This window comes from Danio aesculapii, chromosome 10 (assembly GCF_903798145.1).
Source record: "Danio aesculapii chromosome 10, fDanAes4.1, whole genome shotgun sequence".
NCBI classification, from domain to species: Eukaryota; Metazoa; Chordata; class Actinopteri; order Cypriniformes; family Danionidae; genus Danio; species Danio aesculapii.
Window position 1 is genome coordinate 9,457,177 of NC_079444.1, and position 25,728 is coordinate 9,482,904.

General features: G+C 36.3%; 2 protein-coding genes across 2 annotated transcripts in view; one reads left to right on the plus strand and one right to left on the minus strand.

The window, feature by feature from the left end:
• Positions 1-6,466, minus strand: part of dhx29 (DEAH (Asp-Glu-Ala-His) box polypeptide 29) — a 32,060-nt gene extending 25,594 nt beyond the window's left edge. The window contains exons 1-5 of the mRNA XM_056466552.1: positions 6,169-6,466; positions 5,943-6,016; positions 3,143-3,256; positions 2,911-3,040; positions 2,676-2,818 (exon numbers count right to left, since the gene is read on the minus strand). Coding sequence (XP_056322527.1) covers positions 2,676-2,818; positions 2,911-3,040; positions 3,143-3,256; positions 5,943-6,016; positions 6,169-6,328 — 621 coding nt within the window. The 5' untranslated portion in view covers positions 6,329-6,466. The remainder of the gene's footprint in view (positions 1-2,675; positions 2,819-2,910; positions 3,041-3,142; positions 3,257-5,942; positions 6,017-6,168) is intronic.
• Positions 6,467-7,207: 741 nt separating this feature from the next.
• Positions 7,208-25,728, plus strand: part of mtrex (Mtr4 exosome RNA helicase) — a 50,096-nt gene continuing 31,575 nt past the window's right edge. The window contains exons 1-12 of the mRNA XM_056466973.1: positions 7,208-7,341; positions 8,155-8,292; positions 11,878-11,944; positions 12,015-12,077; positions 12,160-12,272; positions 14,481-14,655; positions 14,746-14,836; positions 16,142-16,266; positions 17,680-17,778; positions 18,117-18,234; positions 19,909-20,040; positions 24,490-24,569. Of these exons, the coding sequence (XP_056322948.1) occupies positions 7,244-7,341; positions 8,155-8,292; positions 11,878-11,944; positions 12,015-12,077; positions 12,160-12,272; positions 14,481-14,655; positions 14,746-14,836; positions 16,142-16,266; positions 17,680-17,778; positions 18,117-18,234; positions 19,909-20,040; positions 24,490-24,569 (1,299 nt within the window). The 5' untranslated portion in view covers positions 7,208-7,243. The remainder of the gene's footprint in view (positions 7,342-8,154; positions 8,293-11,877; positions 11,945-12,014; positions 12,078-12,159; positions 12,273-14,480; positions 14,656-14,745; positions 14,837-16,141; positions 16,267-17,679; positions 17,779-18,116; positions 18,235-19,908; positions 20,041-24,489; positions 24,570-25,728) is intronic.

The following is a 25,728-nucleotide window of genomic DNA, read 5'->3' on the forward strand; positions in this document are numbered from 1 at the left end:
TTGTGCTGTGTTAATTCTTGTGATGCATTTGGGTCCGTGTCTTCTTCGAATACATAGCAGGGCTCAACAATAAGGACTGTCCGATGGCCCGAGGCCAGCGTGCGAGATGCTCGGGACAGTACATTTACATTTAGTCATTTAGCAGACGCTTTTATCCAAAGCGACTTACAAATGAGGACAAGGAAGCAATTTACACAACTATAAGAGCAGCAGTGAACAAGTGCTATAGACAGGTTTCAGGTGTGTAGGTCAGTAGACAGGATCATTACTGCCCTGATCGGGCCAGTGCTGCCTTGTCACTAAAGTTTAATTTGGCTGCGTGCAAATAGGGTGCTTTCACACCTAGACTTTTGTTTCAGAACCTGGCGCGTTTCCCCAGTTAGTGCAGTTTGTTTGGCATATGTGAATCCCGCAATAGCGCTCGGATCCGCACCAGGTGGTCTTGGCTCGATTGAAACGAACTCTGGAGCTGATCGGTTGTAGTGAGAAAGCAAAACGATACAACGAACTTACAATCCAGGCTATATCACAGTGTATTATAGTTGTGTATACGGCCATATATACGGCTATACTGTATGAAGAGAGAAACATGAGTAGGGCTGGATGCCATTCCTACCAGCAAATGTGCATTTCATGTCGAATACAAAAGTGAAAGCATGCTGAATCATTACCGAGAGCTGTTTATCCATTAGTAAAATTGACAGAAATTACCATTGATAATTTTTCCATATTTTAATCTTATAATTTTTGTATTAGGCCTGTTGTTTTGTTCATTTGTACACCTCGAAAGAAAGATCAACATTGATCTGCTTCATGATCTGACTGCAGTCTCGGTTCTTCTGTTATTTCTCTCTATAATTTAAGCCTGTAATGCATAATTCTAGCCAAAGTTTTTTTTAATAGATTAATTCAATAAACAGATTTTTACAAAACTTGACAACTGAAATGAGGCTATGTATGAGAGATTTCATCTCTGATTTATATTTGGTGACGATGTTTGTGGGTGTCAAAAAACAAATATATAATTTTTTTCAAATTCAGTTACATCACAATTGTATGAAATAGCTATTAACTTCTTTTTTTGGTGGGGCCAGTGAAAATTTTGGCAGGGCAAAGTTCAGCCAGTAGAAAAAAAATCCTTAGTGTTGAACCCTGCATAGTTTAAAAAATACACAGTCAAAATAAATAAATAAATATATTTTTTCAATGTTTATGTATAGACCATCTTTAGGTGTCCAAAACAGATTTGCAATAAAGCCTAGTTTGTCAATAGTGTGCATATATGTTAGAGCTGCACGATATTGGAAAAATCTAGCATTACTTTTTTTTTTGCGATATATATTGTGATATGAATACAATTTCACCAGATGACTTAATATCTATATATTTCCCCATCACATTTTTTAATATGGTCTGTGCTATTTGCAGTGCATTTCTGTATTTGCATGTGTTGTGAGCATTTTCATGCATAACAATTTATAAATACAGTCAAGAAAAAATACAACAAAATAAAAGTGTTTTTTTTCATTTCCCGAGTTTAACAGTATTCAAGTACAGTAATTGAATGATAAAAATATAAATAACTCAATAAAATTAATCATTGTTGAAGTCACACATACAATCTCTTATGCCTGAATGCTTTTAAAATCATTATACAATCACAGGCATCAAAAACAGGTGCAAATATTAAACTGTGATACAAACTCAACATTGCATATATCTTGCGATGTGTCTATTGCGAATGAGCTATATGCACAGCTAGAGTTTTTAAGTCAACGATAATTTTACGGTGAAAGCTTAATGTGACTATTTTCAATTTCACAAGGTTGTTTTTACAGCATCGACATTCAGTTAAATAGACTTAAGCATTCATTTAGTTGTTCAAGCGTAAAACAAGATGAAAGACCATTGTAACCGCTAATGCTGTCAGTAGCAGCAGGCTAGCGCAGAAACTCCATTAAAAATACTGGGGTAAAATAAACTGTCATATTTCAAAGACATGGCAGTGGGAAATGAAATTTAATGTAGTGCTTCTTGTCCGTTCTGAGACACACTTCCTATTGTATATCTAACAGGCAGTGAAGATTGCTGCTTTTTAAAGAAATCAGATCTTAAACCTGACAAATTTGTAACAGAAAGAAAGCTCACCGGAAGCCCTTGGGCTGCCTGCCTGAAAATTAAAAGTCTGTGTGCATATAGCCCATTATCCATTGTGATATCAATGCTGAAACGGTATATTGTGCAGCCCTAATATACGTGTTTGTTAGGGATGCATCGATTTTAAAATTCTAGACTGAAACAGAAAAATCAAGATTTATTTGGCTGAAGATTTGTAATTTGATTTGTAATAATTATTCATATTATTAAATAATATCATTTTGTAAGGCGTTTTAAAATGCAACTCAAGCTAAATTATACCGATCACAACAAACACAAGCCAAAAACACATTTGTGACCCTGGAACACACAACCAACCTTATGTTACAGGACTATATTTCTGGCATTATGTATTATGTAAAGGCATTTTGTATTCATGTACAGCACTTTAAATTACAATTGTGTATGAAATGTGATGTATAAATCAACGGGCCTTGCCTAATCTTTAAACAAAATAACTTCCTTCACTTTCAGATTTAGAGACAGAGAAAATGTGTCGTCAAGACACTTTAACACACCTTTGCCTTTGGTTTCTCCTCCTCTTTAGGCTCTTGGTTTTTGTTCACCTGCTGTTTCTTCTCCTCTTGAAGAGGTTGATACTTGGGCCGTGTTTTCTGTTTCTCCTCCTGCATCTTCTGGCTGAAGCCGTCTGGTAGTTCATCTTCATTCACCAAAACAAAAAACAAAAGCAGTTTAAAAGTTTAGACTTGTGAAGCAGAATATAAATTTATGACCAAAAACATAATCTTTTACCATCTCTGAGATTGAGACAGAGCCAGTCAAGGGCAGAGTGCAGATCTCCTCCGTACAGCACACTGCTCTTCATGGCCTCCTCGATGTGCTCTGTCTTAAACTGGAACTTCTGCAGGGCTGTATACAAATCCTGCCCAGCAACAGACCACATACAGGTTTTTTTAATAATATTCTTGGGTAATAAATAATCTATTGATTGATTGCTATTAAAGAAGAAATTGAAATAAATTACCAGTAGCTTTTTGGAGGTGAGTCTCCCAGATATTGGTCCTTTATCTGCATATTCTTGTCTGTAATCGTTGATCAACTTGATCACCTTCTTCTCCAGTTCTGGTTGGATAACAACCTTCAAGACATGGAAATAAATAAATAAATACTTTTTTAATTTAAAACTTATATTGCCAGTAAATAAAATAATACTGTCAAAATATTATTATTAATAAAAATAAATGTGAAATATTATTACTTGTCACAATTATTTATATTTCATCTAGTGCTTATTAAGAGATTGTAATTTATTTATTTATGTGGAAATAATTGCATAGCATTATAAGAATTCAGTCATTCACTTTCTTTTCGGCTTAGTCCCTTTATTGATCTGGGGTCGCCACAGCTGAATGAACCAGCAACTTATCCAGCATATGTTTTACGCAGCGTATGCCCTTCCAGCTGCAACCTATTACTGGGAAACATCCATACACACTGTTTCACACATACACTACGGACAAAATTTAGCATATCCAATTCACCTATATCACACGTCTTTGAACTTGTGGGGAAAACCTAAACACCCAGAGGAAACCCATGTGAACACAGGAAGAACAAGCACACTTCACACAGAAATGCCTACTGACCCAGCCTGGGCTCAAACCAGCGTATAAGACTTTAATATATGATAATTTTCTGGGCTGTAATATGAATTTACAAGGATCTACGATTTACATTGATTATAAGATAAAAAAAATATATATATTATTTGAACAGCAATAAAGAAAATCATATTTAATCTATTTAAAATTGTATTCAATTCTAAATATTTTTATTTAAGATAATATTCTCATTTAATATCCATGTCATTTTGATGCCATATAAAAAATAAAAATAAGTAACACAAATATATATAAATATCTAAAACAATTAAATTGCAAATTTAAAATTATTTGTTTAGCCAATTAATCATCAGCACAAAATTCCTGATTGAGACGGGACATTTATTTCAACTAAAGGCCCAAAGAGTTTTTTGTTTTACATGATCCTTGGGAAATCATTCTAATACTCTGATTTGCTCCACAAGAAACATTTTATTCATTGATTTTTGTAAAAAATAATGACTCTGTGTTTTTTCTTTTTCTTTTATTTCCAAAACAGATTTGGTTAAAAAAAACTATAGTATTGACTATAAATTCATTCATTTTCTTTTCAGCTTAGTCCCTTTATTAATCTGGGGTCGCCACAGCGGAATGAACTGCCAACTCATTCAGCATTTGTTTTATGCAGCGGATGCCCTTCCAGCTGCAAACCATCACTGGGAAACACATACACACTTATTCACACACACATACACTACGGACAATTTAGCCTACCCAATTCACCTGTACCGCATATCTTTGGACTGTGGGGGAAACCGGAGCACCCGGAGGAAACCCACACGAACGCAGGAAGAACTTACAAACTCCACACAGAAACGCCAACTGACCCAGCCGAGGCTCGAACCAGCGACCTTCTTGCTGTGAGGTGACAGCACTACCTACTGCGCCACTGCCTCGCCTGCAATAAATTACTATAGTATATTTTCATGTGGGTGTTTGACAACTGACAATAGCTTAGGTAGCAGATATCGCAGCCTCTGTTACTTTTCCCTTGCACTTTTTTTTTTAAACATTTATTATTATTTATTTATTTGTTTGTTTAGGATATACGTTTTCACATTCTGATTCCAATGCCTGATTATTAAATTGTTAAAATTACTATAATAAATTAAATATTCTTAAGAATAAATATTGTGTGTTCTTTGGAAGAGTGTACTGCATGTTATATTGTCATTCTGGCATTATATAAGTGGCATAATATGGTCTTAAAATGACAATAATATTGTTTATCGCAATATATTTTAGTGCAATATATCGTACAACAAAAAACAGATATTGTGACAGGCCTACTATATGTATTATGAGCAATTCCATACAAATGTCAACCTTGCCATGATAAGTTTTTGCCAAAATATCGAAACCGTTTCCGAGTTTTTTGTGTGAGCAAGTATTTTACAGTGCTTTAAAATGCTCAAAATGTCTCTGTTGATGTTTTCAATCTATTATATTTGATTTACCAAAATCACACAAGTGCCAATTTCACATCTGTCAAGTCCATAACAAAGAGACGTCACATCCATAACGAAGCTTTTTCCTCATAAATGCAGACAATGTCAAATAAAATAAATTCAACCATTTTTGTTATATAGTGAGCAAACTCTTATCCTTTTGATTAGCATAGTTTCTTTTGGGTTGTGCAGTTTAATTCATAGAATTTCTACAAAGTATGTTGTGTACTGTAAGTAACTCGCAGACTTTTTTCCCTCACATCCATAACGCATGTTTATTTTTCTCATTTAAACTCTGTGGTGAGTTGTTTTGGAAATATAAACAGATGTCTCAATATAATGTTAACATATACTTTTTCTGTAAATTTATGTTTTGAGATTTTACTACAAATGTCACACCCATAACGCTTGAATTGCTCTTATATAAATGCATTGTACTACAATATTTGCTCACAAAAGAATAAAAAATAGTGGTCAGTGGACAACAGCAAAGCATAAAGTTTTTAAATGACAATTTATTAGTATTTTAGAGTTCAGTGTGATCCTTAAATTAATTAATTTAATGGTATCAAATGTTTTATATATGTGACAAGACTTTTTGGCATATAAACTATTGGTACACTGAATGACAATTTATTGTGCATCTTCTATAAATCATAGTAAAATGTATCAATCAAAACATATCGAGGAAAAATCATAAATAGTTATGACTTACTTTCAGGATTGACTTATCAGATCCACTGCTTGTGTCAGTCTGTGCATTCGCGTTAAGACCGTATGTTTTGGGAGCTGCAAGGAAAAAAGAACAAAATAAATTCTGATTCATTTGATTCAAATCAATTGATTCACCGCATCTGATTAGAGTCATCAATGTTTATTTGAGTCGTGAAACTCAAACTCCTCCGTTAATAAGTAATGCAAGTTGTCAAATGAATGCTGACCTCTGGGTTTGTTTTCTTTGGAGGTTGTTTTCCCATTATTTGGTCTCTGCTGTTGTTTTTTACCGGTGGATTCAGACTCTGCATTGGTTGCAGTACCAGAAGCAGCAGCCGGTTGACCACTCGAGGAATCTACCGCAGACTTCTTTTTCTTTCCACCCATAGCGAAAACAATCAGCTTACCTGTCTGTTACTGACCAATACACTCCACATTTCTGTTAATAAAACCGTTTAGGTGAAAATGATAAAGCAGGTTGTGCTCACTGAGGCCAACTCTACTCAAATCTACTGTCAAATCTGTGAACCATGAAGCTACAGAAGCTGCTTTCAAAATAAAAGTTCAGCAAAAAATCGTATACTCTTTTTTTTTGTTTACCTAGATGTTTTTTTTAACATGGGTAAAATAGTGCCTTTTTAGGTTGGCATTATAAAAATAGAGTTTTAATCTAAGTTTTATTGCAGAACAAATTTTACAAGCAGACAAGACAAACTGCTGTAAAAAGATTAAAAAGTGAACCTGTTATCTGCAATATTAAAATATAATCTACATAAAATAAATAAATAAATACGCAGGATACAAGAACAATAAAGCATATTAAAAGATTATTAAACAGTACATATGCGTTTTATCGATTTATTACGAATAGATAATGATTAATAATTAAGTTCTAATAATTTCTGTGTATTTACATCAATTAATGTAAAACCTTCCCATACACAAAGTTAAGTTTAAATAAATGCATACTTCCAGTTTCTACTCTAACGTTAACGTTCAACCAAAAAGATGCATTTTAATTTAATTTAAACGATATTATCACAAAAGCCTGTGTAATCAATCGTTTTAACTTTATTCGTTTATTTGTAAATATGACAGTTAGAAACTGAGAAGGCTTTAGTGAACAGTAATTTACTTTCAAACAAAAAAATACAACGATTATTCTTTAAATTAATAAATATATTGAATGTTTAATCACCTTGGACTTTTACCGTAGCTTATTTCACACATTCATTACGCCGCACGTCATTTCCGACACGCGGCCTGCGCATCGCACTCTGGGATTTGTGTCTGTTTGAAGACATGGCGGACGCCTTTGGAGACGATTTGTTCAGCGTGTTTGATGAAGAACAGGCCGGTTCCAGCAAAAAGGCCGCTGCAAAGTCCGCAGCTCATGCAGGGTAGGTGAACGGTCGTGAAAGCGGTATGTTTTGCAGAACCTATCTACAGTTTTTGCGGCTTCCTGTGGTTACACTCAACACATGTGACGCGCACTCAGAGATAAATAAACCCAAGAGAATCACCAAAAAGCGTTTGCTTCTACCTTTTAATCTTCGGCAGTTAAGACTTGGATGAGTTTTCTTCCGTTTGTGACGCTTAAACGCTTATATGAACGTGCTTCCCCAAAGTCCTACATTGGCATATAGCAATACCATTTGTGACCATTCAATCAAACGTAAACACAAACATAACTGATTTACTTGTTGTTTGTCCATCTATCAATATGTTTCACTCTACATTTGTTCATCTATCTATTTGTCTGTATTGTTTGTTTTTGTCTGTCTATCACATGTCTTAAAGTGACAGTTCACCCAAAAATGAAAATTCCACCCTTTTGTTCCAAATCTATTTGACTTTCGTTTTTTTCTGTTAAATGTCAAAGAAGATAGTTTAAAGAATGTTGGAAAGTATTAGCCATTAACTTTCATAGTATTTTTCCTACTCTGGATGTCAGTGGTTACCGGTTTCCAACATACTTCGAAATATCTTCTTTTGTGTTGAACAAAATATATAATCCCAAACCGTTTTGGAGCAAATTGAGGGTGAGTAAACAGTAAGTTTTATGTTTTGGGTGAACTATCGCTTTAACATAGAAATTGCTTAGCCAACCCCTTGAAGACTCCAGAATATCCTACCGACTGATTTGTTCTGGTTTAGTTAAGCTGCACTGAGTGGAGATCGAGTGAGACTTTCGTTGTCTTTTTGTGTTATAGGAAGACGCCTGATAAAGCTGGCAAACCACAGGGAGATTCAGCATCTGTGCGCAAAAGAGATGCTGATGATGATGGTCCCGATGAGATGCTGCTGGGGAAAAGACAAAAGCTGGAAACGGTGTCAGCAGAGGAGATCAAGTAAGTTTATGCGCCAAACGCTGCTCGTTCATGTGAATGACAATCACACAGTGTAGTGTGAACTTTCAAAGACGCCATCTGAGAGAATCGTAGAGGAGTCGCAGACACCCCTGATATATTTGGCATGCTAAATCTCTGGAGCTGTCTTTGATTCAAATCATGCTGTGTGAAATGAGTTTTGACTGAAAATAACATCGTTGATCACCTACAGCCAATGAGAGAGAGCAGCATTCACTAGTATGGGTACCTGCAGGCCAGCGGGAGGTTGTGGGAGAAGTTAAAAGAGCTCATTTTCAGTTTGTTTGGACCCAAGATATGGAGGAAAAACTAGTGTAAATTTGGTAGAAGCACTGAGTCTGTTTGACGTGTCATGTTAGCAGTATCTCAATCAGAGTCAAAAGAAAATGAAAAAAAGTTGGAGAAATTGCTAATTCCCTTCAAACCCAGGTGAGCAAATATGTAAATTTTCTACCACATTAAAGGCTTCTTTCTCGTTATGTAGTTAATAACCAAAGATATACTACGTGTTTTTGCTTGTGAGACATAGTGTGGACAAAGTTGTCGGCGATTCTTCCTATTGTAAAGTCATGCAATGTGAAACTCCCAGTTGCCGATACATCTTGCAGTGTAAACAAAGCAGTAATAAAACGCTAGCCCAGATAGTCATGCAGTGTGAAAACATCTGTGACACGATTGCTTTGAAAATCATGCAGTCTAGACTCTGCATTAGTGTACTTCTGATATGCATTAGAGTGTACTAACTTGACACTTTGGCTATACAGGTTAAAATTGAAGTAAAAGTTGCCTTTGAAACTGTCTGTTATTAAAGTAAATCAATGTTGATATATTTTAATAATGACTTTAAATGGTGTTGGATGGTTCTGCTACATTTGAGTCTAAAATGCATAGAATTACGAGGCGGCCATCTTCATAAATTTCTTTTTTCCACTTCCGCCTTTTGTCAAATCAGGCAGGCGGTTACAGCTACCGAGTGACCCCAAGTGGTCTTGTATTTCAGAATCAAAAAGAGCTTTATTGCCAGGTATGTTCACACATACGAGGAATTTGTTTTCGTGACAGAGCTTCTACAGTGCAACAGGATTACCGAGACAGGACAAAAAACAGATAATAAATATATTTAAAAAAAAATAGAAGTAGTGAGTGCAAATATACAAATTGACAAGTTATGTACGTGTTTATTACTATATACAACGTTATATGTGCAGCTGTTATGTGCAAATTGGCATGTAAAGTGTGTTGTTAAATAAGTGTATATGTGTATAAAAGTGTATAGCAAGTAGTGATGTTGGTTTCGCAATTATTATCATCAAGTGTTCATGAGATGGATTGCCTGAGGAAAGAAACTGTTTCTGTGTCGGGCTGTTCTGGTGTGCAGTGCTCTGTAGCGTCGACCAGAAGGTAAAAGTTCAAAGAGGCAGTGTGCAGGGTGTGAGGGGTCCAGAGTGATTTTGGCAGCCCTTCTGCTCGCTCTGGATAAGTACAGTTCTTGGGGAGTAGGAAGGGTTGTACCATTGATTCGCTCAGCAGTCCGAACTATTCGACGTAGTCTTTGGAGGTCGTATTTAGTAGCTGAGCTAAACCAGACAATTATTGATGTGCAGATGACTGATTCAATGATGGAGGTGTAGAACTGTTTCAGCAGCTCCTTTGGGAGGTTAAACTTCCTCAGCTGACGAAGAAAGTACAGCCTCTGTTGAGCTTTTATGACAATGGAGTCAATGTGAGTGTCCCACTTCAGGTCCTGAGAGATGGTGGTGCCCAGGAACCTGAATGACTCCACTGCTGCCACAATGCTGTCCATGATGCTCAGTGGGGGGAGAGCAGGGGGGTTTCTCTTGAAGTCCACTATCATCTCCACTGTTTTGAGCGTGTTGAGCTCCAGGTTGTTGTGACTGCACAAGACAGCCAACTCCTTAACCTCCTGTCTGTAAGCAGACTCGTCACCATCCTGAATGAGGCCGATAAGTGTGGTGTCTGCAAACTTCAAGAGCTTCACACAGGAGTCTTTTGAAGTGCAGTCATTCGTGTACAGCGAGAAGAGCAGTGAGGAGAGGACACACCCCTGGGGGGCGCCAGTGCTGATTGTGCGGATACTAGATGAGAATTTTCCCAGCTTCACCAGCTGCTGCCTGTCCGTTAGGAAGCTGTTGATCCACTGACAGACAGAGGTGGGCACAGAGAGCTGAGTTAATTTGGGCAGGAGAAGTTTTGGGATGATAGTGTTAAACGCCGAGCTGAAGTCGACAAACAAGATCCTCACATAGGTCCCTGGTCTGTCTAGGTGTTGCAGAACATAATGCAGTCCCATATTTACTGCATCATCCACAGACCTGTTTGCTCTGTAGGCAAACTGAAGAGAGTCCAGTGAGGGTTCAGTGATGTCCTTCAGGTGGGCCAGCACCAGTTTTTCAAAAGACTTCATGACCACAGATGTTAGTGCCACCGGTCTGTAGTCATTTAGTCCTGTAAGTTTGGGTTTCTTTGGGATGGGGATGATGGTGAAGCGTTTGAGGCAGGAGGGCACTTCACACAGCTCCAGTGATCTGTTGAAGATCAGGGTGATCAGGTATTTAATTTAATGTTAGTCTTTTTAAATAAGATCATGTTTTACTTGGTAAGATTACAAGAATGATGCTTAATTCGCTTGTTTCAAGTAGCAGAAATCAAATGATCACGATACCTTCGGCTCAGTTTGAGCCAAAAAAAGCCATGTGAAAAAACACCAAATGGGAAAAAAAGTGTTTTAAGTGATAAACAATAGACTAAATATGTTTGAAACTTTTTCTTTTTTTTTTCTACCACTACAATTGCAGTTATTTTCACAATCATCATCGTCCACTTTGTAAAGTGATTTTTTTTTTCTTTTTTTTTTTTTCAATTTTTAAAAAACATTTTCTTCATAAAGCATGTTTTTCTTAAGTTACTTCTGTAGGAGATTTTTTTTATTTTACTATTTATGAAGAACATGAGCTAAAAGCATGGTATAATAAAAAATGTAATAAAAACGGGCATTGTCTGCACTGCAGCCATGTTTTTTTTTATGAATACAGAATTTTAACCCCATTGTATAATATTTTAATTATGACAGGGATTTGATCATCATTATTACTTTCGTCATTATATTGTTACATGTAAAGCGTTAAGCTTTGTAAAGCATAATTTATTTTTAAGCGTATTTGTTGGCCATTTGTGGTCAATGGTATAAATATTAATATATAAATAAGTGTTTTTAGGTTTTAAAACCATTTATTATGTTTTATAGTTCCTCTATAGAAATTATATTTACAATAAAATATTATATTTGATAGTTGTCTCTCATATTGTCCCACAGCAGAATTAATTTATGGAACAGAATACGTTGTCTTAAAATAACTGTTTATTCAATTTAGTGCCCATCTCATAATAAGCACAATAGTTGCTTTCCCAGGTTACTTTTATAATGCTGTAATTCAATTTCTAACTCTGTTACTATTTATGAGAAGTAATGATAATTAATTACTTTTTAAAAGCAACATGCCTAACACTCCTCCTGACTTATACCTTTACATCTTTGTCATCCCTCAGTCTGTCAGAGCTCATGCCGAAAGTGAAATCGGAGCAGGTGGAGACGGTGGAGGGCTGCACTCATGAGGTAAACACACAAACAACTGAGTAAATCCCTCTGTCGTGGTCTATGTGCTGACCATGTTTTCCTGTTTCAGGTGGTTCTTCCTGCCAATGAGGAATACACTCCACTGAAACCACGTGTTGGAAAAGCTGCCAAGGTGATTTGAAACTCACTGAGCACTATTTGATAATCCTGATGTTTTGCCTTTCATTTAAACATGGTTTTCTTTCCTCGTGCAGGAGTATCCCTTCATACTCGACCCTTTCCAGCGCGAGGCCATCCTGTGCATCGATAACAACCAGTCTGTGCTCGTGTCGGCCCACACGTCAGCCGGAAAGACTGTGTGTGCAGAGTGAGTGTCCTTAAACTGAAACGTGTCTTAACTGTGCAGCTTTGCAATAGTATTTTACAAGTCTTTACATTTAATTACAAAGCAATTTATACAATGTAGATCAGTGGTTCTCAAACTGGGGGTCGCGACCCCTGCGGGGGTAACAAAATAATTTCAAGGGGTCAAGAGTGATTTAAAAATTGTGTAATTTTCAGTGATTATAATAAATATTTTTCAGTATTACAAGTGAAAGCTAATATTTTCAAATTTTTAAAAAAAATGATATTACTGATAAATTCCTAAAGTATTTAGGACACATTCAGGCAGAATGCATCTTTGTACTTGAAACGCAGTGCTCAGGAACAGTTTAAAACTTGTCATGTCAACTTGCCGGAGTAAACAAAGCCAAGCGGTGCTCAAAGCCCGCAATGCTTGCCCTGCCTTCGCGCTCTTCTTATTGGCCCACTGCTCTAAGAACTGAACATGAATGGATTGGCTAAAATCAGCTGTCAATCACTCAGTCGCCTCCTGTCTTAAGATGACAGGAGCTACAACCGTGAAAATGTAAAGCTCTGAAGATGAGAATAAAAAAAAACACTGTCAGATTTGTCTTAGAAACACCTAAAGCTACAAATAATGGCACATCTGATTACTGATCACGTGGTGAATGTTAATCCATCATCTACACTTTTTGAAGAGTGGATAAGACTTCCATTGGCTTCAAGTCCGCTATGAAAATAACTAAAGCATTCATTGTAAAGTCTGTGGGACGGAATTTTCAGGTAACTGTTTGCCACATCTACACATCATAAGCACGACAGGTTCTGTTTAATCCTTTATTTAATCGCCAGATTATGTCAGCCGTGCAGCTATATGTAAAAGTTAACACCACGTACACCATCGCAAAAGGGCTTGCACTGACTAAGATTAAATTAATATTGCAGCTCATAAAAAGACCGGTATTGCTATTAAAATGACCTTTACATTTAATAAGGTATATGTCAAAAGCATCTGTGCAATGTCAGACACCACCCGTGAGAACACAGCACAGTTATCATTAATGAATTCATGTCAAACAGTGCGTGTAAGGCTGGTGAGCGGTCCGAAAAAGTATTGTGCATCAATATTTCTTACAGTATCATATTAAAGTTAGAAATCCCGGTATTGTGACAACACCACTCTGCATTACCGTACGTTCACACCAAAAGCGGCAAAGGCGTCAAAGTAGCCAGAGATCATTCATTTTAAATGAGAGCCGGCGGCGAGGAGCAGCGCTGCACGTTTTCGCCGGTGTGGGCGTCGAGGAGAGTTGAAATCAAGTTAACTTTATGGTAATGAGCAATACGTGAGAGGAGTCCAGAGAGTACCGTCACTGTGAACTTTGGTTCCGACCACAGTTGTTTCCAAGGGTTTGATTATTGCGGTCGCCGGATTTCCAATTATTTGCGATGTTTTCTTAAAGGAACATGCATTAAATAAGTTACTGGCTAGTTACTGAAGTGCATTAATGTTGTATAGATTTTTCTTTAAAAAAAAGCGTGAATCTCATGCAACAGTACAAAACAGTATTGCTGCTTCAGGATATTTCATACATATGGACATATTGTATAATCAAGTGGAGCAAAGCCACACCACATGCAACTTGATCTTCCATTGTTAAATGCATTTGATAAAAAGTGTGCAACATTTTCACGCTAGAAAGCATGTTTTATGCAAGAATGTAACTGATATGATATGCTGCAACGGCCCCTGTAACTACGAGATCAGTGTAGCGAATCTTGACTCTCTCGCCGCCGGAGCTAAAGGCAGACAACGCTGTCGCCAGGGTGGCCAGAGCGACCTATGACGCTCTCACCGCCTTCTGTGTGAACGCACAGTTAAAGTCCCAGTTAACCAGAAGCTGTGATTGTTATTGTTTTTGTATTGTGACGCAGTTTCTAGAGAAACTAGAGAAATTTTAAATGAGCAAACAGTGTGTGTGGCTTGTTTTTTTAGCGCGGGCTGAATGGATGTAGATTGGGAAAGGGGTTTTAGAAGAGTTATTACAACCTAACAGACACCACCTCTTGCTAACCATTTCTGTTTGTTGTCAAAGCTGACAGTTGGAGCAGTGTTGGCCACGTTCATTAACTCAAAATCACATAATCTGATAAACAAACAGGAAGTTTTGATTTCTTCTCGGCTTTAAATCATTGTGTAAAATTGTAAATCATTTCCTCCTTAACGCAGGTATGCCATTGCTCTGGCACTTAGAGAAAAGCAGCGAGTCATCTTCACCAGCCCCATCAAAGCTCTGAGCAATCAGAAGTACAGAGAGATGTACGAGGAGTTTCAGGACGTGGGGCTGATGACCGGTGATGTCACTATTAACCCCACGGCTTCCTGTCTGGTCATGACCACAGAGGTGAGATTGAGATCTGTTATCTGCTGGAACATCAGCGACTGCTGCTTTTACTTATTGATTGATTTGTTTTGCTGTGGTGTTTTCTTTCAGATTTTGAGGAGCATGCTGTACAGGGGGTCAGAGGTCATGAGGGAGGTGGCGTGGGTCATCTTTGATGAGATCCATTACATGAGAGACTCAGGTGGGTTGTGCTCAAGGCGGTCATTCAGGTATTTTTGAAGGCTCGATTGTGTTTATGGGGTGCACTTTAATAGGGTCATGGTTTTATTTAAATTTATTCTACACTGCAGACTCAATGTACTTTGATTGGTCAGCTGGCTCAGCGTGTTCTGATTGGCCTTGTTGTCCAGAAACGTCATGCCCAGGGTGGAGTTTATGTAAATTTTAGACTTGCATTCAAAAAAAAATATTTTTGCTGCTTGTTCAAACTATTTCTTGAGCTGAAACAAAGCAATTCTGGAGATTTCTTTGGGAAACCTAATTGTTTTTATGTAGGGATGCCAGAATTCTCAATATAATATTGAACCTTTCAGTACCACATCCACAGTTCAATACAGGCTTGTGAATTATATATATATATATTTTTTTTATTCGATTTTACGTTTAGATAATTTATATGCGTTTTATATCTCTGGGTTGACTGTTTGTGTGTGCCTGTAAGTCTATGAGCTTAGATCAGGAAACTCCTCCCCGCAAGTAAATATTCAATCATTATGCTCTACAGTTAGGGGGCGCTTAACCATCATTCCACACTTTAACATGGTGAGCAACGGTAAAGTGAGGCAACAATACGAGAAAGCACCAGCGTCTTTCAAATCTGCGATGTGAGGACATTTCGGTTTTGCCGTGGAGTATAATGCCAATGAAAGAACAGTGAACAAAAAATGACTGAGCAAGCATGGTTTTACACGTTTAGCCTACTCAAACAGAAACACTTCCAACATGACTGCACATTTAGGGCGCCATCACCCAACAATATCACTGCCTGAAAGCAGGACAGCAGAGAAGGTAATCAAGTCCTCCAAAAAACAACAATCCCTCGCTGAATTCCTCGCTAAAGATTTGCAGCCGTTTTCAGTGATTGGAGATGTGGGCTTTTGCCATCTTATAAAAGCACTCGACCTGCATTATAGACTACCGTCTAGCTCTTTTTTTTTAAAGCACCGAGATAATTAAGATGGTTTATTTGTTTGCTGAAGTGAGAGATAAGTGAGAGACTAAATAATAAATTATATATCGGGGTCTGTTGGAGGCCTTAAAAAGCTAATTCTGTAAAATAAATATCTCCTAACTTTAATGTTGTTTTTCCAAAATAGCTGATTTTATTAGTTTAATACTAGTAACTACAGTTTAAAGGGTGAAATCATAATCATTGACCCCTTAATGATTAATTGGCAGATGATGCAGAGGTTACCTGAAATGTTAAAAATGCAATTTTTTTGTATTTTAGCTATTATTTAATAATTCTGGTTCATGTGGTCTGCAGAGCGTGGCGTGGTCTGGGAAGAGACCATCATCCTGCTGCCAGATAATGTGCACCATGTCTTCCTTTCTGCCACCATTCCTAATGCTAGACAGTTTGCAGAGTGGATTTGTCACCTCCACAAACAGGTTGGTCATTGTTCATTCTGCATTTTATTTTTGATCTTTTAGTAAATGGTCTGAAAATTCCATCGTCATAAGACTTTTGTTAATCTTGGGTGTTCGCCCAAACTTTTTCTCTCCAGGAATGCTCAGTTGGATATAAAAATATAAGAAAGTACTCATAGTGTTTAAATTTGACTTTAGTTAAGGTGTTAGAACCCTGTGTATAAATTGTGGATATGCTTAAATGACTCTTCACTTTTATGTTTTTATTAATTAATTACTTGTCTAGGTACAGTGCTCAGCACTGAGTACACCCCTCACAGATCTGTTTTTTAAATTCATATTTTCCTTCGAGTGCTTTACAATAGATGTAAAATTTACAATAGGTTACAATATCTTCATGCATTTACATTATATAAGTTCCATTAGATTAGATTGTATAACTAATCGAACAAAAAACGTACTATTATGTACAGCCAAATAAATATGTTGGGGAAAATATAAAATAAAATTTTAATAAACAGGAAAAATGAAGAGACACATAAAAATATCAAACTTAGTTGTTCACTGTGAAATGGGGCTGTGCGATTTGAGGAAAATATGTATATATTAAAACGTATATATGCACACGCACATATATCTTAGTGTGTGTATATATGTGTGTGTGTGTTTATATGTATATGATGTGTGTATATGTATATGATTCTGGCATATATGTGAACATGTATGTTACTGGCATATACGTCTCTGAAACATATAGGACATTTATTTGTTATACATAAGGATTCTATACTTTCCTGGCATACACATGCTATACATATAGGGGACATATATGTTTCTGACATATATTGTACATATAAATTTCTGACATATATGGTACATACATGTTTCTGACATAAATGTGGACCTATGTTTCTGGCAAATAAGGTGACATGCATGTTTTGAAATCTATGAAACATAAATGTAATTTACATACATGGACATATATGTTTCTGACATATATGGAACATGTATGATTCTGACATGTATGTGACGTGTTTTTTGGCATATTTGTGGGCATATATCTTTCTGTCATACAAGGGATATATAGGTTGCTGACACATAGGACCTATATGTTTCTGGCATAAATGTGGACATGTGTTATGCATTAGGGCTGTGCGAATAATCAAAGTCGAATCACAATTTGGCGAATCGCACATCACTTTTGCGATTTAGCTAATCGCAATGCTTCAAATCGCGATTGCAATTCGATTTCGATTAATCGCACAATTCTACTTTGAAATGAATAAAAATATTAATCTTCAATAGGGGTGTATAATCAGTAATGTTCGTAGTGTAATTTGATTTAAAGGAAGTGGATTTTGAGAAACTTCACAGCCATAATGTATTCATAATGCCTCTTTGGGACATTTATGAGGTCTTTGTTTTTACATGCAGCCCTGTCACGTGGTGTACACAGACTACCGTCCCACTCCACTGCAGCACTACATCTTTCCAGCAGGGGGCGATGGACTCCATCTTGTCGTGGATGAGAACGTAAGGAGCCAAATGCTTTACATAGCTGAATTAAACCTTTTCTTACCATGTCAGAGGTGCAAGTCAAACACGCCTGAATGTTCTTGGGTTTGTGTGCCGCCCTTTTTATTACAATATATGGAATGTATCTGTACTATTATCTGACTTGGGTGTAGTTTCGGAGCTGTCATTTCACGCTGCATGAAATTGAACACAGATTTTGATGTTGAAACGTCAACATGTATTTGTGTATGTATTGCATGACTGCCAAGCCACAAGATGAATCAAGTTTAAGAAGTCATTTCATTGTGTATCATAGTGGTTATGTAATCACACTTTTTATTGCTATTTCTCGTCAGGGAGAGTTCAGAGAAGACAATTTTAACACTGCAATGCAGGTCCTGAGGGACGCGGGGGACACCGGAGGCAACACTGGGGCCAAGTGGGACCCCAAAGGCAGAAAAGGTGGAACCAAAGGTTAGTATTCAAGAGGCAACATGTGCAAATTACACAGTAAACATATTTCCAAGAACTAAAAATAAACTATTTTCTAGTATCGGACACCCTCTTTCAAGTTCCAACCCATTTCTGATGAATAAAATAAACTGTGACTTCTCCTTTTATGATTTGTAGTTGTTAAATGTCATGTTTTTATTTAAATAACAACTGTAGAAGTCCAAAGGATTAAGGCAAACTTGTGTCTCCAGTAAGGAGCCATAAACTTTTCATTTAGTCACTATTTCAGATAAACGTTTAACCTCAGATAGCTGTGAACCATACATATAGAATCATCAACATAGCACTGTTTTCCTCCAAATATTTACACCATAGTGAGCTCACATTAGTCAACGGAGACAAATTGAGCTACAGATAAGTACAAAGCACACAAATAATGTACTTGTGTAAAAGTACATAAACTGTAATAAATTATTACTTCAGTACAATTTTGTTATGGATGCAAGTATTAAAAGTAAAATGAAGCTGTGTGTGTATTTTTGTATTTTGAGAATGTTAGGCAGTAATCCATTAATATAGATGTCTACGTTCAAGCATGTTGTACAGAGGCTTAAAGAACTTTTCTAAACATGATTTTCATGAACTATAATTAAACCTAAAACTCTGTGCTATCAACTTTTTTTTTTTTTTTTTTTTTAACTCTGAGGATTTCCATTTTTTTTATTCATTTTGAGTCCAACGTTAAGCATTTGAATCAGTGGATCATTAAATGGAGACTTGCTCTGATTGAAGCATTTGAATCAATTGATTGTTTACTGGCGGCTTGCTCTGATTGAAGCATTTGATTTAGTAAATTTTTAACTGGAGACTCGCTCTGATTGAAGCATTGAAATTAACTTGGAGACTCAAGCCACAGTCACACTGGACTTTTCGCCCCGTAGACTTCCATTCATGCGTGTACGAATGCGGCAGACCGGAAACGCAAGCATGCAGTTCACCACGTTGCAAGTTCAAGCTTAGTAAACTCTGACCTGTGAAATCGCATCACGCGACCCTGTGAGACCAATCGAAGATCAAAACATGACCTCTCTGGACAGAAAATTAAAATATAGAGTAATCGCTAGCTTTTTAAAATGTCTAATCATCTTGTTTAATCCTGCCCCTTTTCGCAGTGCCAAACGACAGAATTTCGCATGCTCAAACTCTAGTGTGACCGCGACATCACTCTGATTGAAGCCTTTGAATCAGTTGATTAACTTGAGACTCGCTCTGATAGAAGAAATTTATTCAGTGCAACGTTAACTGGAGACTCATTCTGACTGAAGCATTTGAATCTGTGGATCGTTAGACTCACTTTAACTGAATCATTTGATTCAGTAGATTGTTAAATGGACACGTTCTTACAAAAACATTCAGTGGATTGTTAAATGGGGATTTACTCTAAGTGAAGCATATGATTTAGTAGATTGTTAACTAGAAACTTGCTCTTTCCAAATAATTTATTCAGTGCTTCGTTAACAGGAGATTCTCTCTAATTGTAGCATTGGAATAGGTGGATCGTTATCTTCAGAATCCCTCTAACCAAAGCATTTGAATTAATGAATGAAAAATATATATTATAAATGTTGTGATATTGAAACGATAAAAGGATACATTTTGATTTCATGCTAACTAAATCCATCCCCCCCCCCTCAGGTCCATCTAACGTCTTCAAGATTGTGAAGATGATCATGGAGAGGAACTTCCAGCCGGTGATCATCTTCAGCTTCAGTAAGAAAGAGTGTGAGGCCTATGCTCTGCAAGTGTCCAAACTGGATTTCAACACAGGTATATGTTACAATCATTAACGCTTCCTTGTGTTGTTCTTGCTTGAGTTAGGTGTTTGAGCAGTCTTTCTTTCGAGAGGACTGATTTTTAAAATCTTAACTAAGCCTTAGAAAAATTACTACATTATTTTCTTCTTTTTTAGAGAAGTATTTGCCTATTTTTCATGTAGTGTTTATCTTACTCCTATTGCTCAAATATGGGAGCAGTGATGAGCTATCAGTTCTTTTAATTAGGAAGAGATTGAAAAAAGTTAAAAAGCCAAAAAAATGTCAGAGAAGGAACTGAGGTCAGCTTTGGTCTGTTTGTGGGGAATTTCATTTTTGATACCTTAACAGGGAGTTCATTATTAAGTATTCAGCTATTTGAAACTGATTGCATTACAGAGCCAAACACTTTAGTTTGTCACTGAAGTATGGGTGTGTACTGTTTATCATGGTTTCATTTATGTAGTTTTAATGATGTGTAAACTGACATTATCGAGTGTCATTCACTTTGGGGATAAAATCCCCCACAAAGTCATGTCTAAAAGCATTAACTGTTGATGAAGCCTAGTTAAATCAGCTAGAAAAAGCTTATAAATGTATAATAAAATATTCCTTTATGGATTTTTTTTTTATGTTTATAAACTATAATTGAGTAATCTCAAGCAAACAACAACAAAGATGTTAATATTGAATGGTTTTATTATATGTTGTTTTCTGCTTTACCCATATTCCAAAACAAAGCCAGAGCAGAACATTTGTGTGTCAAATCTGCAGTGTCTTGTTCTAGAACAGGGCTCTCAAACTGCCGGCCCATGGACCATTTACGGCCTGCCCTCCTCCTCCCTCCGTCCCACAACTGACGTCAAAAATATAACAAGATTCGGCCTGCCAAAACGTATTTTTGAACCACTATCATTGCTGTGCAGTCGCGTCTAGCCACTTGTGATTTTGACCCGCCACCTAGTCGGCATTTAAAGTACTGCATTCAGATAAGTTTTACTTTCATTTTCTCTCAGTGTACGGTTGAGAGTAACACACATGCGTTTTAATTCTGTGGCTGATTTAAACGTTAAAATATATGCTGTAAGCGCTCCATTTTTACTAAAGCTCTGTTTTTGAAAATATTCAAGGGTCAATTGATTATAGTTAGTTTTATACTGCCTGTATTTTGTTGTACAAACGCTTCTTCGTGGCTTATACATTATACTGGTGGTGTAACAAATATGATAATTTTGCTAATATACGATTCAAATGGTCTCATTTAATAGATTTTTTTATACAACCATACCTCAGGGTCTTTTAGACATGTCAAGCCTTGTATGCTTTTCCAATGGAAATAGACAGCATGCATTATTTTTCATCTTCTTGATTAGTGTCACCACTTCACATATTGCTTTGATTTGCACAACCTAATTGGGTTTTCCTTGAAGTGACTGATGTGGCACATACAGAAGCGTTGCATTATTATGGACTTTTCAGCATGTTTTGGTTGAGAATAGTGAAACACTCAAGCCTTTGGCGATTGGTAGCGTATGGTTGAGTATGACATTGAAACCGCTACAAGCAGTCATCCACACAGCTGGTCCTGTTTTGTGAGTTGTGCTTTAGGAGGGGGGGGGGGGGGGGGGGGGGACTGTTTTCATTGGCTCTATCTGAGCAGATGTCATCCTGAGAGCTTTCCAGCTCAAGTGTGATTTTCATCGAGCCTTTCCAGAACATTTTCATCATTTCCAGCATGCGCAAGTGAAGTAGTCTGTTGCTTTTCTAATCTCTCGAGTTGTTGCTTAAGCAGTGACCGTTGCAGAGATATTATGTTTTCAAGCACTTTTATGGCCATATTGGGGAGAGTCAGATGTGTAGTGAATATTTGTTACTCTGAAGTTATCAGTCTGTGCATTTATGGACCGAAAGGAGAAAACCAATGCTAACTGCAAACAAGAAAATTCACTTAAAGGGCACCTATTTTATGCCTTTTTCAAGATTTAAGATGAGTCTTTTGTGTCTCTAGAATGTGTCTGTGAAGTTTCAGCTCAAAACACCCATCAGAATATTTATGCCTTTTAGAATGTTAGATTTTTAATTTTTTTTGTTTTGAACACATTGTTTTAGTTATCTGTGCTTTTAATGCTGGTTCTTCATGCCCACCGTTCTCACGTGCCTGTCAGTGTGCCTCAATCTCTGACTCTGCTGCGTCTGATAACAGACAAACATGAAGGAAGCAGATCTCGTGTAATGTTTGTGATAAATACTACAGTACGAACTTTTCTAATGATTATTTGATGTATTTGTTGTGTAGTTAATTCAAGCCTTTCTGTGATGAGTCGTGCACAGTATTGTTACAAAGGTCACGCACAAACACAAACACCGCGTGTTTAACTTTGCTATGTTTTTGCATGGCAAATGTGACAGGATATACGTTAATATCCACTGCTGTATGGATATCTGTTATGTTAATGTACGAAATAAACCTGATTTAACGTCCACAAACCAGGATTGAAGCATCGTCTTTTATAATTGTACTGACATGCGGCTGTGGTGATAAAGTAATCTGAAGTAAATCGCTGTAATTTATTACAAACATGCACTGTTTTAAAAACGTTTTAAACTCGTAAAACTCACTCTTGATCACATTTGATAATGATTGATGATCACAACGAGCTGAACAGATCTTTTAATCACAGTTGCTTTGCGCACTTCCTGTTTTGATAATATGATTAATACGTGGCTGTCAATCAATTCTGTGGGCGAGGAAACCGCAATCCTACGTCACCTTGCAGTGGCCCTCAAAATGAGAGGGACTTGGATCCTATTTTAACATCAGGAAATTTAAAAAAAAAAGAGACTTACTGTCTTTATATCACCCCAATATGACTGTGGACACACTATACCTACACACAGTTCTGTCCAAGCAGCTTACAAAAGAGGATTTTCATCATAGGTGCCCTTTAAATCTATGAATGAAAAAATGGCCTTGATTTAAAAGAAATAAATAAAATAATAAAAAACAAAAGTTGAAATTACAACTTTTAAGAAAAAAAGATTCCTAAATTTCCTTGGAATATCAAGATTATCATGTGCAATTCTGCATTTTTTACCACTCAGAATTGCAGCATAAAAGCTCAGAATTACACAGGACAAAGTTATATTTGGTAGATGAGTTTTTTAAAAAATTTTTATGAAGAATATAAATATATTCCCACTTATTCACTAAATCAGTCACGTGGTTTCACTGTATGACTTAAATGTAATTTGGTTCAATCCCACAAAAGCATAATGATATTTATTAAATTAAAGATATTTTGTTAAATGGTAAAACAACTTTATTGTTATGATTTAACCCTTGTGTATTGTGTATTTTCTTTTTCTATTCTTTTTCAATCCTTAAACATGTTTTAAAACATTTTAATCTGTTTTTGAACATTTTTATTTCTTTTAATCATTTTTTGTCTTTTTTTATTCTTGTTTATCTAAAGCACTTTGAATTACCATTGTGTATAAAATGTGCTATATAAATAATCTTGCCTTGCCTATTGTTCAAATTTACTACCCTTTCGTTATGTTAGTGGCTGTTTTTGCCCCATTGACTTTCATTATAATGATCAAAAGCAAAAATTACAAATTGTATTTGTATTATTATCAATTATATTATAACCAAATTATAAAACATTATACACAAAACATGTCATTATAATGGAAATCAATGGGGCAAAAACAGCCACCAACATAACAAAAGGGTATAGAGTTTTTGAACTTTTCAAAGCATTTTCCCAAAAATATGTGTCAATAAGATTTGTCATCAAAAATCTGTCCATATGCTGAAACGGAGAAAGTTGTGGTCAAATTAAGACTCAAAATCACCCTAGAGTGGAGGAAAACATCCTCAACAGCATACAAGGGTTAAAGTATAACACATTCTAAACAAAAATATTTTTTATTTTACTGCGTGCAAATTACTTTTGTGAAATATCCCATCTGTGTTTAATTGATTTGATGAATTGAATTTCAATAAAAATGCATTGACTTTAAAAGGTCTTATTATTTCTGTAATTTTGGCATTGTTTTAGGTCACAATTTGCTGTCTGTAAAATTCTGGTCTTAAAGCAACCTCCATTGAGAAACTGCAGGTCTATATTTAGTGTGTATTTTGTTATGCATTGTGATTTTGAATGTGCTAAGCTCAGTGAGCTCCAACTGAGCCACATGCTGCAGGCTACAACTGAGTTATTCTAATCCCTCATATCGTTGTTTATAGGCCCTGTTGGAAGCAGACAACATTTCCCTAATATACTGTACTTGTATATTTTCATTCTCACTCTCTATGCTGCTTTTGCTGTGTGTAAATCTTTTCTGGTTTTTAGTGTGAAATGGAAAATCACACCTGCTTTAGTGGGGCTGGCCGTGTTTCAGAGGCTGTTGTTCTGACACAAATACTCACGTCTCATTCTGCTTTTCTATCCAACCCCAGACGAAGAGAAAAAACTGGTGGAAGAAGTGTTCAACAATGCCACAGACTGCCTCTCTGATGAGGACAAAAAACTGCCACAGGTAAATTCTTTTAGTACACTCGATTTTGCACAATGGTTTAAGTGGTCTGTGCTGATGATAAAATGAATATACTGATTTACATTCCTATCATTGATATAGAGCATAACTACTGTTTTCTGGTAAATAATTGACACTTAATCAAACTTGTAACAGTAGCACTAAATAAAATAACTTTAGTAACTGGTATTTTTGTTCCAAAAACTCAGTTTATGTTATTATTAATATTACTAATTATTATTAGTCCTAGACAAGTAGGATGCACTCAGATTGAAATATGAATCAAAATGTTCCCACATTTGACTGATTATATCCACAGAAACACTTAATGCAACTAGTAATGATTAAATTTAGGTTGCGTTTACACTGCAGCGATGTACTAAAAACTTTAAGTTTTTACAATTTTTACATATAGACTAAATCATTGTTAAAATGATCCCTGTTAACACCATGATAAATGACAAAAATGCTGTATTATGCATGGCAGGCCTGTTGATGGGTATGTCACTTGGGTTGTCAAGTCCTTTTGTACATTCTGAAACTGTTGAGGACTTCCATGGTCTACCAGGACTACCTGGTCATCTGCACGCGTAGTGGTGCTATCGTGTACTGAAAAAACTCTCCTGAATGTGCATCAAAGAGTGAATCGTACACTCAAAAAATATTTAGACCTAACACATGAGATTTCTGTATTCCGATTGTATATAAAATTTCCATCCATTTGGTTTGCATACTTTAAACACTGTTGAACTAATCGATTTTGTGCCGTGTTAAACATAATTTAAACTAATAAGAACAAGACTTATGTAATATCAATAAATCCAATGTGTTTAAAATGTGTATTATTAATTATTGTGTTAAGCATGGAGCTGCGTCTATTTATTTAGTAATACTATTTTAATCAATTCAAATTTATTCTAAAGCCGCCTTTCCACTGCAATTGACAAGCAACAGACTGGAAGTCATTCATTTCCAATAGAGAGTAGTCCGGGAGCTGTGTTAAGTCCTGATAATTTCCGTATGCAGAAAATTCGGATCCGTTTTGAGCTGCGGATACGTAAAAAAAAATTAACTCTTGCAACTAGACCGTATTCGACCAGATGTGATGTATTCCAGTGTTGTCCAAGCAGGTCCGTGCGCACGAGATGAGAAATAGTTGTTT